Genomic DNA, 15576 nt, shown 5'->3' with positions numbered 1-15576 from the left:
GGCTTTTCTACAGATAAAGCCACATGTTCACTTCAGCTTGGTTTCTTGGCCAAAAATGAACTGCCTTCTCGTCCTTGGCCTAAGTCGTTTGATATACCTTGCCTGTCAGAGATCGTAGGCAACGAGCTTGAAAAAGCACTGTGTCCAGTCAGAGCTCTTAAGTTTTATTTAGCTCGTACAAAATCCTTACGAGGTGGATCTGAGGCCTTGTGGTGCTCAGTTAAGAAGCCATCATTGCCTATGTCTAAAAATGCTTTATCATATTTTATTAGATTTTTAATCCGAGAGGCTCATTCTCATTTGAGTGAAAAAGATCGTTGCTTGCTTAAGGTCAAGACGCACGAAGTAAGAGCTATAGCAACTTCCGTGGCCTTTAAGCAAAACATCTCTACGAAGTATTATGGACGCGACCTTTTGGAGGAGCAAGTCGGTGTTCGCTTCATTTTACTTAAAAGACGTCCAGACTCTTTATGAGGACTGCTACACACTGGGTCCATTCGTTGCAGCGAGTGCAGTAGTGGGTGAGGGTTCTACCACTACATTCCCTTAATTCCAATATCCTTTTAATCTTCTCTTGAATGTTTTTAATTGGGTTGTACGGAAGGCTAAGAAGCCTTTCGCATCCTTTTTGATTTGGCGGGTGGTCAAATGTCATTTCTTGAGAGCGCCCAGATTAAGGGTTTTGATGAGGTCCTGTTGTATGGGTTGTCGCCCTGGATACTTCAGCTCCTGGGAGTCTTTCAGCATCCTAAGAGGATGGCTGGGCTTCGTGAGGAAAGCGGACTAACAAGGCAGAGTCAGCTTCCTTACCAGGTACCTATATTTATTTGGGTTTTGTTATGATATAACTGTCAAAAACTCTAAGCATATACACCTATATTGTATTAATACTGGTCTCTACCCACCACCATGGGTGTGAATCAGCTATTATATATTCACCGGCTAAGTTTAATATTTAAAAATGATATTTTGATTATAAAATAAATTTTTGAATATACTTACCCGGTGAATATATAAATTATAGGCCCTCCCTTCCTCCCCGATAGAGACCCAGCGGAATGAGAAGAACTGAGGCTGTTTACATGTATATGCGGTATCTGGCCGATAGTCGGCGCTGGTGGGCACACCCGCAACCTTCATGGCGATCGCTCGCGAGTTTTTGGAATCTGTCGTGCCGTCGGAGACGTCAGCTATTATATATTCACCGGGTAAGTATATTCAAAAATTTATTTTATAATCAAAATATCATATTATGGAATTTTGAAGTCCCTGTGTAATGATATAGCTTTTATTTCTTGCAATTAAATCAAATTCACCCTAATATAATTGTGAATGCTTCCTTGTATTTGCTGTTACTGTATGTAAATGTGAATCCTGCAAATTTACAAAATATTTATAGAAATTTCTGGGCCTCTTGTGAATAACCAAATTCACGAATGTTAATTACCAACTACTTTAGGAATCATTGCAAGTGTTTCTTTGTTAACATATGATTTTGTTTTACAGGGAAAGTAAGATGTACTCTGGTAAAATAATTGTGGCCCCAATGGTACGAGTGTGTACTTTACCATTTAGGCTTCTGGCAATTGATTATGGAGCAGATTTGGTTTACACAGAAGAAACTATAGATTTCAAGATGCTAAGGTCCATAAAAAAAGATAATGGTAAGTGTTTTTTGTGTTCTATTTTATTATACAGTTTATGTTTGAATGCAGCACAGCCAATCCTACACTTGATGGCCAGTTAACTTCTTCCTTGGCAAGAATGCTGTGTGGGTAATCTAAGTACCCACATGCAAGACTCCAGCACTGACCAGGGTATACAACTAGTGTGGGCACTTTTAGTTCCACCCTTGCGTCACAACTCTGAACCTCTAAGCTTTCTTTGTTCCGTAACCGAAATACAAACCACGCTATTTAATTAGGGTATTACTTTCGGCGTAGCTGAAACGACGAGCCATTAGATTTTTAACGAGGGTTTACTACCCCCTCGCTAGTTAGCGAGGGGGTAGTGGAGGGGTACCCTCCCCCCCCTCACACACCGGTGAGTAGCTCACTTTTGCTTTTGGCTCGGGTAATGAACAGACGTGTCTGCTCCCACCCTCGCTATTGACAGCCTTAATTTTTTGCTTTTCCTTTCCAGTGTGTGTTTGTAAGTTGGCTTCTACCATTATGCAGAAGTGCCCCGGATTACCTGACCGCCCTTGTGGTACATATATGTCGGCGGTCGAAACGGACCCTCACACCTTATGTCCGTTCTGCAGGGGCCAACGGTGTGATACAGACAAAGTATGCAGTGAGTGTAGGGAGTGGTCTACTTCCCAGTGGGAGAGGTTTTCCCGGCGCCGGAAGAAGAAGTCTAAAAGGGATCTTTCTCCTTCAAGGGTTTCCTTGAAAAAAGAAAATTCCAAGGACTCTTCTTCCGTAGCCCGAACCTACTCCGAAGCTCCCGCTCGAGCGGCCTCTTCCGAGAGACCTTCGAGTGGTAGCCTAGGCCGTTCTTTTGTTGACCGACCTCGGGGTTCGGGAGAGGGAGTTGCTTCCCATAGCGAGACAGCTCCTCCTCCTCCCTCGGGGGAGGATTTATCATTTACAGTGAACCCTCGTTTATCGCGGTAGATAGGTTCCAAACCCGACCGCGATAGGTGAAAATCCGCGAAGTAGTGAAACCATATTTACCTATTTATTTAACATGTATATTCAGACTTTTAAAACCTTCCCTTGTACGTAGTTCTGTTAACAAACTACCCTTTAATGTACAGAACACTTAATGCATGTACTACAGTACCCTAAACTAAAACAGGCACAAATATTAAAGGCGATTTTATATCATGCGTTTCCTAAACACGCCAAAAAGCACGATAAAAAATGGCAACCAATGTTTTGTTTACGTTTATCTCTGATCATAATGAAGAAACAAACGCATTTACACATCTGTGTATAGGTTAGTTTTTGCATCGATTATATTGATTATTCAGTACTGTACAGTATGTTGATTTTGTTGTTACCTACCAATGTTTTACTTAATTTTTCTTAGGACTTCCAAATGAAATGTTTTTCTTTATGACGCCGCCTGAAACGACGGCGTCATAAAGTACGCTCAGTAAACAAACGAAGGCATTTAACGCGCATGATGAAAGTGATAAATAATATTACAGTAAAAGCTTTTAGAAAATATGTTATTACAAATATTATTTACCGTATCTATATAAAATCATACATACGTAGCAAAGCAGGAAAACAATTTACGAAAGAGAGAGAGAGAGAGAGAGAGAGAGAGAGAGAGAGAGAGAGAGAGAGAGAGAGAGAGAGAGAGATAGAGAGAGAGAGAGAGAGAGAGTTGTTTTACGTACGTAAATGTAAATTTTAAACAGAAAAAATAGCCCCATCTCATATAAAATAGGTTATTACAAATATTTTACTTTATCATATTACAGTAGTCTGTATTTTTAAATATTAAACTTAGCCGGTGAATATATAATAGCTGCAACTCTGCGGCTCGACAGACAACATGCTTAAAAAACTCGCGAGCGATCGCTATGCAGGTTGCGGGTGTGCCCACCAGCACCAACTGTCGGCCAGATACCACTCTCGGATGTAAACAAAACCTTCAATTCTTCTCTGTCGACGTTGACGACAAGACGTACTTTTACTCGCTGTAGAACCTGGAGTTTTCCCATCATATTTGGTGAAGTACTTTTATTTGGTTTGAGCTTTCGCAGTACAGTGAACCCTCGCTACTTCGCGGTTCGACCATCGCGGATTCACCACTTCGCGGATTTTTTCCATAACCCATATATATACAGTAATATATATATATATGTATGCATGTATTTATGTATATATGTAGGTATGTATATGTGTATACATATAAATATATATATATATATATATATATATATATGTATATATATATATATATATATATATATATATATATATATATATATATATATATATATATACACACACACACACACACACACATATATATATATATATATATATATATATATATATATATATATATATATATATATATATATCTAAAGTAGGAAGATGTGATGTAGTTCTAAGGGAAAAGTATGGGAAATATGTCTGGGTAATAAGCAAAGCTCTACCTCCAGTTTGTTTCTACATTATGATCAGAGATAAATGTAAACAAAACATTGGTTGCCATTTTTTATCGTGCTTTTTAGCATGTTTAGGAAATGCATGATATAAAATCACCTTTAATATTTGTGCCTGTTTTAGTTTAGGGTACTGTAGTACATGCATTAAGTGTTCTGTACATTAAAGGGTAGTTTGTTACCAGTACTACGTACAAGGGAAGGTTTTAAAAGTCTGAATATACATGTTGAATAAATAGGTAAATATGGTGTCATTACTTCGCGGATTTTCACCTATCGCGGCCGCGACTGGAACCTATCTACCGCGATAAACGAGGGTTCACTGTACAGGTGTTTTCTTCAACGTAAACTCTTGAACTCTTTTTTGAATCGGATTATTTGTTGATGACTTAGATCGTTTTTGGAATTTTCTTTGACTAATTCAAAATGGCTGACCCTTCTCAAGTTCCTAAGTTTCGAAACTGTAATGCTAGGGACTGTAATAGGCGTCTTCCAAAGGCTTCTCTCGACCCTCATACTGTTTGTTCCAATTGTCGGGGTAAAACCTGTCAATTGGGAGATCGGTGTGAGGAATGCGTGGGCCTTTCGGAATTCGATTGGATCGAATTTGATAAATATACACGCAGACTAGAGAGAGATAGGGTAAGGAGAAGTTCATCTAGGTCCGTAGATTTTTCCTCTCCACATGCCCCTGAACCTAATCCTTCCCCTGTAGTGGTTGTTCCTAACCCCCCTCCTAGCACTCAGGAGCCGTCTATGCAAGACATGTTGCGTGCTATTCATGCCTTGGGGGAGAGAGTTGAGGCTTTAGCAAGTGACCGTAATCAACTCATGGCTGACGTAAAGGAACTCAAGTGCCAAAGTGCCACGGCGGAAAGTGGGAAAGTGCTTAGTGTTACGCAAAGTGTTGTGAACAGTGTTGCGACCGAGGGTTCGTCTGTTCGTGCCTGTCGTTCACCTAGTCCGGGACCTCTTGCAAGCTCCCAAGCCCAGGGGAGAAGCAATGTCGTACGACTTATGGGTTCGAGAGGCCTTGATCAGCGAACAGACGTTCCCTCTTTGGTATCAGGCGTATCTCGTCAAGATCGCCCCTACCATAAGACGAGAGAGCCCATTTTTACCTCGTCATCCGAAGCCGTTTCACGTAAGAGACCATGGAGCAAGGTCTCTAGACCTTTGAAACGCAAGTCGGTCCCTTCAGGACAAGTCCAACGTCCCGAATGTAGCCACTGGGACAGTTCGGACCCGTTGCTGTCATCTGATGACTGCTCGCCGCCTAAGAAAGGCAAAGTTGTGCCGTCTCAGTCGCTAACCCCGTCTGTTACCGCACCCGTTTCCGTAGACCCTAAATGGGTTATACTGCAGGACATGCAGTCTAAGCTTGCGTCCTTTATGGAAGACTACAACGCAGAGAAGGTTTCCATTGAACCTAGCCGTTTTTCTCATGGAGACCCTGGCCGTCAGCCATCCAAGCGTTCTGTTGTGCGTCCTGTTGACGTTGATGTAGCTTTCTCGCGTCAACCAGTTGGGGTTGTACCTCCCCCGATGCGGTCCCGTGTGGATTTCCAGCCGCACGTTGACGTTAGGCTACTCACTGATGCGACTGGTGACGTTCAGGACGTTCACCAACCATCAAAGTTGACTTGTTTTGACGCGGTGCGTCAACTTCCGTAACCCAGTGTGGTGTTGACTGCACAACCCAGACGGTCTAAACAGTCTCGGGTGGACGCTGTGTGTCCTCGCGCACCTGTTGTTGTTGACAGTTCCCAGACTGTTCAGCAGTTTCAGGACGCTGCGTCCTGCTCCGTCACTTATGCACCAGTGCGGCCGGACGCTGCGAGTCAAACGTTGCCTACACCTTTGCCGTTTTCTCATCAGTTATCAGATGAGGAACTTTCAGATGAGGACGTTGCTGAACCCCAGCCTGAGGATCAGCCTTCAGATTTAGATGAGCCTAGAGCAGTTCCACCATCTATGGACTTTAAAAAAGTCATGCTTGTTTTTAAAGAGTTGTTCCCTGAACACTTTATCTCTGTAGCTCCTCGTTCGCCGCCGTCTGAGTTTGTTTTAGGTGTTCCTGCTGCCATTCCAGCCTTTACAAAACTCGTTCTCTCTCGCTCATCCAAGAGAGCTTTACGGCTGTTAGGCGATTGGTTGGTAACCAAAAGGAGTTTAGGGAAGACGGCCTTTGCCTTCCCCCCCATCTAAACTCTCGTCTAGATCGAGCGTCTGGTATGCCACGGGAGAAGTTCTCGGCTTGGGAGTTCCTGCCTCTGCCCAGGGCGACTTCTCAAGTCTTGTAGACTCTCCCCGCCGCCTTGCCATGAGACGCTCGAAGATTAGTTGGTCATCCTCAGACCTGGACCATCTACTTAAAGGCATCTTTAGGGCTTTTGAAGTTTTTAACTTCCTAGACTGGTGTTTGGGAGCCCTGAGTAGGAAAATCTCATCAGCCGATAGGGATGTCTCCTTACTCATCATGTCCTGCATGGACAAGGCCGTCCGCGATAGATCCAACGAGCTTGCCGCCTCATTCACGTCAGGAGTCCTAAAGAAACGAGAGTCTCTATGCTCTTTTCTATCAGCAGGAGTGACGCCCTGTCAAAGATCTGAGCTACTCTTTGCGCCTTTGTCTAAGTTCTTGTTTCCTGAACTCTTAGTTAAGGAAATAGCCTTGTCTTTAGTGCAGAAGGACACCCACGATTTGGTTGCGTCCTCGGCTCGCAAAGTTCCCCCTTTGCCTGTCATGTCTGCTAGACCTAGGATAGACACTCCAGCGTCCAGGTTTATTCCGCCCTTTCGTGGCAGAGCCCTCAGCAGGGGAGGTGCTCGTGCCGAAGGGAAGAGAGGAAAGAGGAAAGGATCTAAGTCCTCGCGGGGCAGAGTCTGACTACCCGCAACTTCAGACAGCAGTAGGTGCCAGACTCAAGAACTTCTGGCAAGCCTGGGAGAAGAGAGGCGCAGATCAACAATCTGTGAGGTTGCTCAGAGAGGGGTACAAAATCCCTTTTGTACGCAGACCTCCTCTAGCGACGTCCCCCATCGATCTCTCTCCCAGGTACCGAGAGGAAGCAAAGAGTCTAGCCCTGAAACTGGAAGTGTCTCTTTTACTGGAGAAGGGAGCGGTGGTCAAAGTCTCGGACCTTCAATCACCGGGGTTTTACAACCGTCTCTTCCTAGTACCAAAGAAGACAGGAGGTTGGAGACCGGTGCTAGACGTCAGTGCTCTGAATGTCTTTGTCACAAAGACGAAGTTCACCATGGAGACCACAAAGTCAGTCTTAGCAGCGGTCAGAAAGGGAGACTGGATGGTCTCTCTCGACCTAAGGGACGCTTACTTCCACATCCCCATTCACTCAGATTCCCAACCTTTTCTGAGATTCGTCTTCGACGATGTGGTGTACCAGTTTCGGGCCCTGTGCTTTGGCCTAAGCACGGCTTCTCTCGTATTTACAAGGCTTATGAGGAATGTGGCAAAATTCCTCCATTTATCGGACATCCGAGCCTCCCTTTATTTGGACGACTGGCTTCTCAGAGCCTCTTCCAGTCATCGCTGTCTGAAGGATCTCAATTGGACTCTAGATCTGACCAAGGAATTGGGACTCCTAGTCAACTTGGAAAAGTCCCAGCTGATCCCATCCCAGACTATTCTGTATTTAGGGATGGAGATTCACAGTCCAGTTTTTCGGGCTTTTCCGTCGGCCCCCAGAATAGATCAAGCCCTGCTCGTCATCCAGAAGATGTTGAAGAGAGAACGTTGCTCAGTCAGGAATTGGATGAGTCTGGTAGGAACGCTATCATCCCTGGAGCAATTTGTCTCACTAGGAAGGCTACACCTCCGACCTCTACAATTCCATCTAGCTTTTCACTGGAAAAAGGACAAGACGCTAGAGGCGGTCTCGATCCCGATTTCCTAAAAGATAAAGACTTGTCTGACTTGGTGGAAAGACAATATCAGTCTACGAGAAGGTCTTCCCCTAGCAGTTCAGAAACCCAACCACGTTCTCTTCTCAGACGCATCGGACTTGGGCTGGGGCGCGACGCTGGACGGTCGGGAATGCTCAGGTCTGTGGAACTCGAGTCAGAGGAGCATGCATATCAACAGCAAGGAGCTTTTGGCAGTTCACCTGGCCTTGATAAGCTTCGAGAGTCTCCTTCGAGGCAAGGTGGTGGAGGTCAACTCGGACAACACCACGGCCTTGGCGTACATTTCCAAACAGGGAGGTACCCACTCACTGACTCTGTACGAGATCGCAAGGGACCTGCTCATCTGGTCAAGAGATCGAGGCATCTCCCTAGTAACGAGGTTCATCCAGGGCGACTTGAACGTTCTAGCAGATTGTCTCAGTCGGAAAGGTCAAGTAATTCCAACCGAATGGACCCTCCACAAGGATGTGTGCAAGAGACTTTGGGCGACTTGGGGTCAACCCACCATAGATCTCTTTGCAACCTCGATGACCAAGAGGCTTCCAATCTATTGCTCTCCAGTCCCAGACCCAGCAGCAATACATATAGATGCCTTTCTCCTAGACTGGTCTCACCTAGACCTTTACGCATTCCCACCATTCAAGATTGTCAACAAGGTACTGCAGAAGTTCGCCTCTCACGAAGGGACAAGGTTGACGTTAGTTGCTCCCCTTTGGCCCGCGAGAGAATGGTTCACCGAGGTACTTCAATGGCTGGTAGACTTCCCAAGAAGTCTTCCTCTAAGAGTAGACCTATTACGTCAGCCACACGTAAAGAAGGTACACCAAAGCCTCCACGCTCTTCGTCTGACTGCCTTCAGACTATCGAAAGACTCTCGAGAGCTAGAGGCTTTTCGAAGGAGGCAGCCAGTGCGATTGCAAGAGCGAGGAGAGCTTCTACCATTAGAGTTTACCAATCGAAGTGGGAAATCTTCCGAGACTGGTGCAAGTCAGTATCTGTATCCTCGTCCAGTACCTCTGTAGCCCAAATCGCGGACTTTCTCTTATACCTGAGAAGAGTTCGCTCCCTTTCAGCTCCCACGATCAAGGGCTACAGGAGCATGTTGGCTTCGGTCTTCCGGCATAGAGGCTTAGATCTTTCCAACAATAAAGATCTACAAGATCTCCTTAAGTCTTTTGAGACCTCTAAGGAACGTCGTTTGGCTACACCTGGATGGAATTTAGACGTGGTCCTAAGATTCCTCATGTCAGACAGGTTCGAGCCTTTACATTCAGCCTCCCTGAAGGATCTCACTCTTAAGACTCTTTTCCTGGTGTGCTTGGCCTCAGCTAAAAGAGTCAGTGAGCTTCATGCCTTCAGCAAGAACATCGGTTTTTCGACAGAAAAAGCCTCTTGTTCTCTTCAACTTGGTTTCCTAGCCAAGAATGAACTGCCTTCTCGTCCTTGGCCTAAATCTTTTGATATTCCTAGCTTATCAAAGATCGTGGGCAACGAGTTAGAGAGAGCATTATGCCCCGTTAGAGCTCTTAAGTTCTTTTTAGCTCATACTAAGCCTTTAAGAGGTAAATCTGAAGCGTTATGGTGTTCGGTTAAGAAACCATCCTTACCTATGTCAAAGAATGCTTTGTCATATTTTATCAGATTGTTAATACGAGAAGCTCATTCACACTTGAGTGAGGAAGACCGATCTTTGCTTAAGGTTAAGACGCACGAGATTAGAGCTATAGCAACTTCCGTGGCCTTTAAGCAAAATAGATCTCTGCAAAGTATCATGGACACGACCTTTTGGAGAAGCAAGTCAGTGTTCGCGTCATTTTACTTGAAAGATGTCCAGACTCTTTACGAGGACTGCTACACACTGGGTCCATTCGTAGCAGCGAGTGCAGTAGTGGGTGAGGGCTCAACCACTACACTTCCCTAATTCCATATCCTTTTAATCTGTCTCTTGAAATGTTTTTAATATTGTTTTTTGGGTTGTACGGAAGGCTAAGAAGCCTTTCGCATCCTGGTTGATTTGGCGGGTGGTCAAAGTCATTTCTTGAGAGGCCCAGATTAGGGATTTGATGAGGTCCTGTTGTATGGGTTGCAGCCCTTGATACTTCAGCTCCTGGGAGTCTGTCAGCATCCTAAGAGGATCGCTGGGCTCCGTGAGGAAGACCGACTTAAAAGGCAGAGTAATCGTCTAAGTCGACTTCCTTACCAGGTACCTATTTATTTTGGTTTTGTTATATTGATAACTGTCAAAATGAAAAAACTCTTAGCTTATACGCTGTAAACATATTAACTCTGGTCTCTACCCACCTCCTTGGGTGTGAATCAGCTATTATATATTCACCGGCTAAGTTTAATATTTAAAAATGATATTTTAATTATAAAATAAATTTTTGAATATACTTACCCGGTGAATATATAAATTAAATGACCCTCTCTTCCTCCCCAATAGAGACGCAGCGGGACGAGAAGAATTGAAGGTTTTGTTTACATCCGAGAGTGGTATCTGGCCGACAGTTGGCGCTGGTGGGCACACCCGCAACCTGCATAGCGATCGCTCGCGAGTTTTTTAAGTATGTTGTCTGTCGAGCCGCAGAGTTGCAGCTATTATATATTCACCGGGTAAGTATATTCAAAAATTTATTTTATAATTGAAATATCATATTACTGTAAAGTTCAGTAGAATATGTTGTTGTTATAGTCGTGGCGATGAAATTCTCACGAAACAAAAACACGGCATTCCATTACAACAGCTGATTCATTCTCTCTCTCTCTCTCTCTCTCTCTCTCTCTCTCTCTCTCTCTCTCTCTCTCTCTCTCTCTCTCTCTCGTGTTATACAATACTTACATATAGATGAAGAAACTAAAATTAGTTTTCTTAGTGTCAATTAAATACGAAACGAAAAAATTATGCCGAGTTTACATCCATTTCAATCGTTGCTAAAAATACGGCATCCGATTTCATCAGGAAACCACTATTTTTTGGGAAACATCATTTTATTCTAGAAAATTGCTACTCTTTAAATAGTTAATTGCACATTAAGAAAGCGTGTACTTTTGTTTTTAAATTTCGGGTGTGTTTTAAAAATCGAGTATTGTTGACTTCTTTTTGTTTTACTTTTGGCTGTGATTAGATCAGCTGACGTCTAGCTGCCGCTCTTGAGAGTGTACGAATACACTAACAAAGTATCGTTTATACCATTTCTTAACTTATTCAAACCGTCTACAGTATACAGTTGATATTACATAAGCACCAATGTGTTATAACCTATAAAATTTTTTTGTTTGTTACATTTAAAACAACACACACACACTCTCTCTCTCTCTCTCTCTCTCTCTCTCTCTCTCTCTCTCTCTCTCTCTCTCTCTCTGTGGGCTACTTTTCACTACCTCCCATTCCTTACCTCTCTCTATCTCTCTAACAAATGATATCTTTGTTGCTCCTCAAAGTTTCATTTATATTGAAAATCAATCATGATTCAATTTTCCTTACTTTCTCCAATCTCGCACCATCGGTCACATCGCGGTATTTTCGAAATTTTCGGAAAATCCGCGATTTTTGTATATACTGTACATGCGTTATGAAAAAAATCCGCGAAGTGGTGAATCCGCGATGGTCGAACCGCAAAGTAGCGAGGGCTCACTGTAACACTGTTGCTAATGATGATTTGTTGCAGCTTTGGGCTTCCTTGGGGCTTAGGGGCTCGCCCTCCAGGGAAGCCCTGTTTGACTTAGTAATCCAGTTGGGGGCTGCTGTCAAACAGTCGCCGGTGGTAGCAGAGGTTGACCCTCTGTCTATTGTCGACGTTGTTGTGGCAGGGGCCTCCGACGAGTTAGGTCAAACCCCTGCCTTGGTTCCCGATGCAGCTGAAGGCTTAGTATCTCCCTCCGAACATCCTTCGAGGGAGGAGCTAAGTCCCACGGTCTCTCCTGCAGGTGATTCTCCCCCTCTGGGAAGTTCACTGACAGAGACTCCTCTTCGGAGGACTGATGATGATCTGCCTGCCGCCCCCAGAGGACGTATCCGACGGAAGGCTCGCCCTCCTCTTCGCCGTAGAGGCCTTCCTTCTCCTCACAAGGGAGTTAGGTGGCGCCTCTTTGGCTCTTCTCCGTCGCAGTCCCCCGCAGAGGATCCTCCTCGCTGTGCACCGACCGTTGCAGTTGCATCCTTGGACCTCTCTGCCGATCGTTCTCCTTCGCCTGCCAGACCTTCGGACCTGCTGTCTCCGTTCCTGGCTCCCGTTTTCCAACGGGCACCGGTCCATTCGGGGCAAAAGGGGCTTTCTCACAATGTGAGCAAGTCCCTTAAGCGCCAGGTATCCCCTGCGCTTCAACGTTCTCCTGCGCGCTCATGCGCTATTGTGCGCAAGCGCTCACCTGCGGTGAAGCCCTCTCTACTCAGAACTTCATCCTCGGAGACAACGCCCCAGAGACCTTCTGCAGCTGAGACTACTGGCCATCGCTCTCCTGCTCTCCAGCGCTCTCCTGCTCGCCAGCGCTCACCTGCGCGCCAGCGCTCTCCTGCTCGCCAGTGCTCTCCTGTTCGCCAGCGGTCTTCCCCTCGCCAGCGTACAACAGCGCGCCTTCATCCTGATGTGCGCCCCGCGCGCCCACGATCTCCTGCTCGCCAGCGCTCTTCACCTGCGCGCCAGCGTTTGCCTGCACGCCATCGTTCGCCTGCGCTCCCACGATCTCTTGCTCGCCAGCGCTTTTCACCTGCACGCCATCGTTCGCCTGCGCGCCCACGATCTCCGGATCTGGGCGCAAGAAGGAAGAACCGAGTTTCTCCTTCTCTTCAGCGTTCGCCTACGCGCCATAGGACCTCGCCAGCTGGTCAGCCATCGCCTACGCGCCATCGTGCGATGACACCAGATCCTGCTGTGCGCCCCCTGCACGCCCATGCACTAGGGGGAATACGCCTGCGCGTGGCCGCTCGCCTAGAGCTCGCCGAGATCCTGCTTGCCCGCCGAGATCCTGCTTGCCCGCGCGCTTGCGAACAATCTCCATCGCGCGTGCAAGTGCCTGCAACCCCGCCTGCGCTTCCTGCTTCTTCAGATCGCGCATCTGTGTGCCATCGATCTCCTGAGCGCCCGCGCGCTTCTTCGCCTGCGCGCCACCGCTCGCCAGCGCGCCCTCTCTCCATCTCGGAGATCTCCTACGCGCCCGCGCGCACCCTCACCTGTGCGCAGTCGCTCACCTACACGCCCATCGCGCCATCGTTCGCCTGCGCGCCATCGCTCGTCTGCGCCCCATCGCTCGCCTGCGCGCCCTCGCCATCATCCGCGCGCGCGACCGATTGCCCGAGCGCGATCCTAGTAAGGTACTATCGCGCGAACGCCAGTTCGATCCCCAGCGCGATCGGGAGGCACAACACGAGCTACCGCGCGAGCCACCACGCGAGCAGCCAGGTCATCCTCACGTCTCCCCCCCCCGTATGCGCAGACCAGTGCGCTCGCAGGAGGGAGGGAAACCGCCAGATGGGTCCAGGAACCAACCTTCCTCTTCTTCCCTTTCCTTCCAGGCAGGTCCAGCAGTTGTGTCTACTCCAAAGGATCGCCCGATCCCCTTCCCTTCAGACGGAGTCTCTGACAGCGCTGCTGTCAGTAAGCAGCCATGGTTTGGATCCCTCATCAGAGCTGTCTTGCAGGCTGTCTAACCTGCCTTAGCTGAGATGGGTCTGAAAACTATGGCGGCTCCGACCCCACTGAAGAGAAAGAGAGGAGTAGAAACCGTGGTAACTTCTCCGAGGGTCAAGCTGGCCCCTCGGACATCCCTGAGGAAGGCTCCCCCCCCCCCCCCCCCGACGTTTTCTCTCTCCCGTGGACGAGCATTTTCCGTCCTCAGGGGAGTCTGACGAGGTGAGGCGTTCTCCCATCGCACCAATGGGAGAAACCCCACCTCGGACTGGAGAATCGTCCCAGGTGGGAGCAGAGAAGAGCCCTCAGATGTCGTTGTTGGAGTCCTGTATTCCTCCCAGGAGGGAACCCAAGCTTTCCAAGACTGTCCCCAAGTCATCCTCAAGGATCCGTCCAGAACCTACTAGAACCGTGGAGAACGTCCACGTGTCCCCCCCAAGAAGAGCCTTTGGGGACGGGAGACTTCGCTGCCAGTTCCCCTGGAGGGGAGCCACAAGAGTCAGAGCATGCCTTCTGGCAAGTCCTGACCCTGATGAGGCATCTCAACAGGATTCCCGATCCTGAGATTCCTCCTCGCGAGGGCAAGGACACAGTCCTGGACCGAGTCTTTGGCACTCAGAAACCCGCTAAGGCCAGTGCAGCTTTGCCCTGGTCCCAACGGGTGAAGAGTGCCAGGGATAAGGTCGAGGGCCAGCTCTCCGAGCTCGCCTCCTCCAAACGGCTGGCAACAAACTCCTCCCGCCTCCTCGCGTCCAACAGAGGAAGTACTTCGAGATCTTGGAGGAGGCTTGTTTAGCTCTTCCCCTGCACCACTCTGTGGAAGAGCTTATCAAGGGAGTCCCTCTTGAGAGACTCTCCAGCCGGCAAGTGACTTTCTTGGCGACTGAGATCATAAGCCAGGAGAAGGTTGCGAAGTGTGCCATGCAGGCTACTTCGTGGCTTGACATCTGGCTGGGATTTCTTGGCATCCTGTTGCGATCTGAAGATTTGTCTAAGGAGAGCACCAGGAAGGCCCTGGAGACCTTCCTCCTATCGGGCACCCGCACCATTGAGTTTCTGGCCCATCAAGTCTCGAACTTGTGGGCCAACTCAATCCTGAAACGTCGTGATGCGGTGGCAGAGAGGTTCCATGCGAAGGTCCCAGCCGTCGTGGTCAGCAGGCTCAGACATTCTTCCCTTCTAGGGAAGAACCTGTTCGAGCCTAAAGACTTGGAACAGGCAGCCGAGAGGTGGAGGAAGTCCAACCACGACTCCCTCCTTCATAGGGCTCTTACATCTAAGCCCTATAAACCTCCGGCACCTCAACAACCTCGCCCGTCCAAGACAACGAAACCGGCTGTGGCAGCGAAGGCAACGGTGTCAAAGCCCTTTGACAGGCAAAGTCCTCCAGGGGAGGAAAGAATCCTAGAGGGAGCGGCCAAGGCCGCAAACGCTAGGATTGGCAGTCCCCTGCATGTCCACCAGTGGGGGGATGCCTTCAAAGTTGCGCAGACAGGTGGCAGCAACTCGGGGCCGATTCCTGGACGATTTCCATAATCGGTCAGGTATATCGCGTCCCGTTCATAACATCTTTGCCTCCCCTGACAGTGGATCCAGTGTCGTTGAGCTCCTTTGCCATGGGATCGGCAAGGGGCCAAGCTCTACGGGCAGAAGTCCAGACCATGTTAAAGAAGGGCGCTCTCCAGGAGGTCGTCGACGGTTCCCCAGGCTTCTTCAGTCGATCCTTTTTTGTAAAGAAGGTGTCTGGAGGCTGGAGACCAGTCATCGACCTCTCAGCCCTGAACAGGTTTGTCAAACAAACCCCGTTCAGCATGGAGACGGCGGACACGGTCAGACTTGCGGTGAGACCACAAGACTTCAAGTGTACACTGGACCTGAAGGACGCGTACTTCC

At 47.8% G+C, this 15576-nt stretch overlaps 1 protein-coding gene across 1 annotated transcript in view; it reads left to right on the top strand.

Moving 5' to 3' along the window:
- The window catches only part of Dus2 (Dihydrouridine synthase 2), a 162205-nt gene that overhangs the window by 44069 nt on the left and 102560 nt on the right, over positions 1–15576 (top strand). The window contains exon 2 of the mRNA XM_068345823.1: positions 1507–1664. Coding sequence (XP_068201924.1) covers positions 1517–1664 — 148 coding nt within the window. The 5' untranslated portion in view covers positions 1507–1516. The remainder of the gene's footprint in view (positions 1–1506; positions 1665–15576) is intronic.

The sequence above is a fragment of the Palaemon carinicauda genome, chromosome 22 (assembly GCF_036898095.1).
Source record: "Palaemon carinicauda isolate YSFRI2023 chromosome 22, ASM3689809v2, whole genome shotgun sequence".
In the NCBI taxonomy this organism is placed as follows: Eukaryota; Metazoa; Arthropoda; class Malacostraca; order Decapoda; family Palaemonidae; genus Palaemon; species Palaemon carinicauda.
The sequence above is the reverse complement of the archived record's forward strand: the minus strand, read 5'-3'. Positions and strand labels throughout refer to the sequence as shown.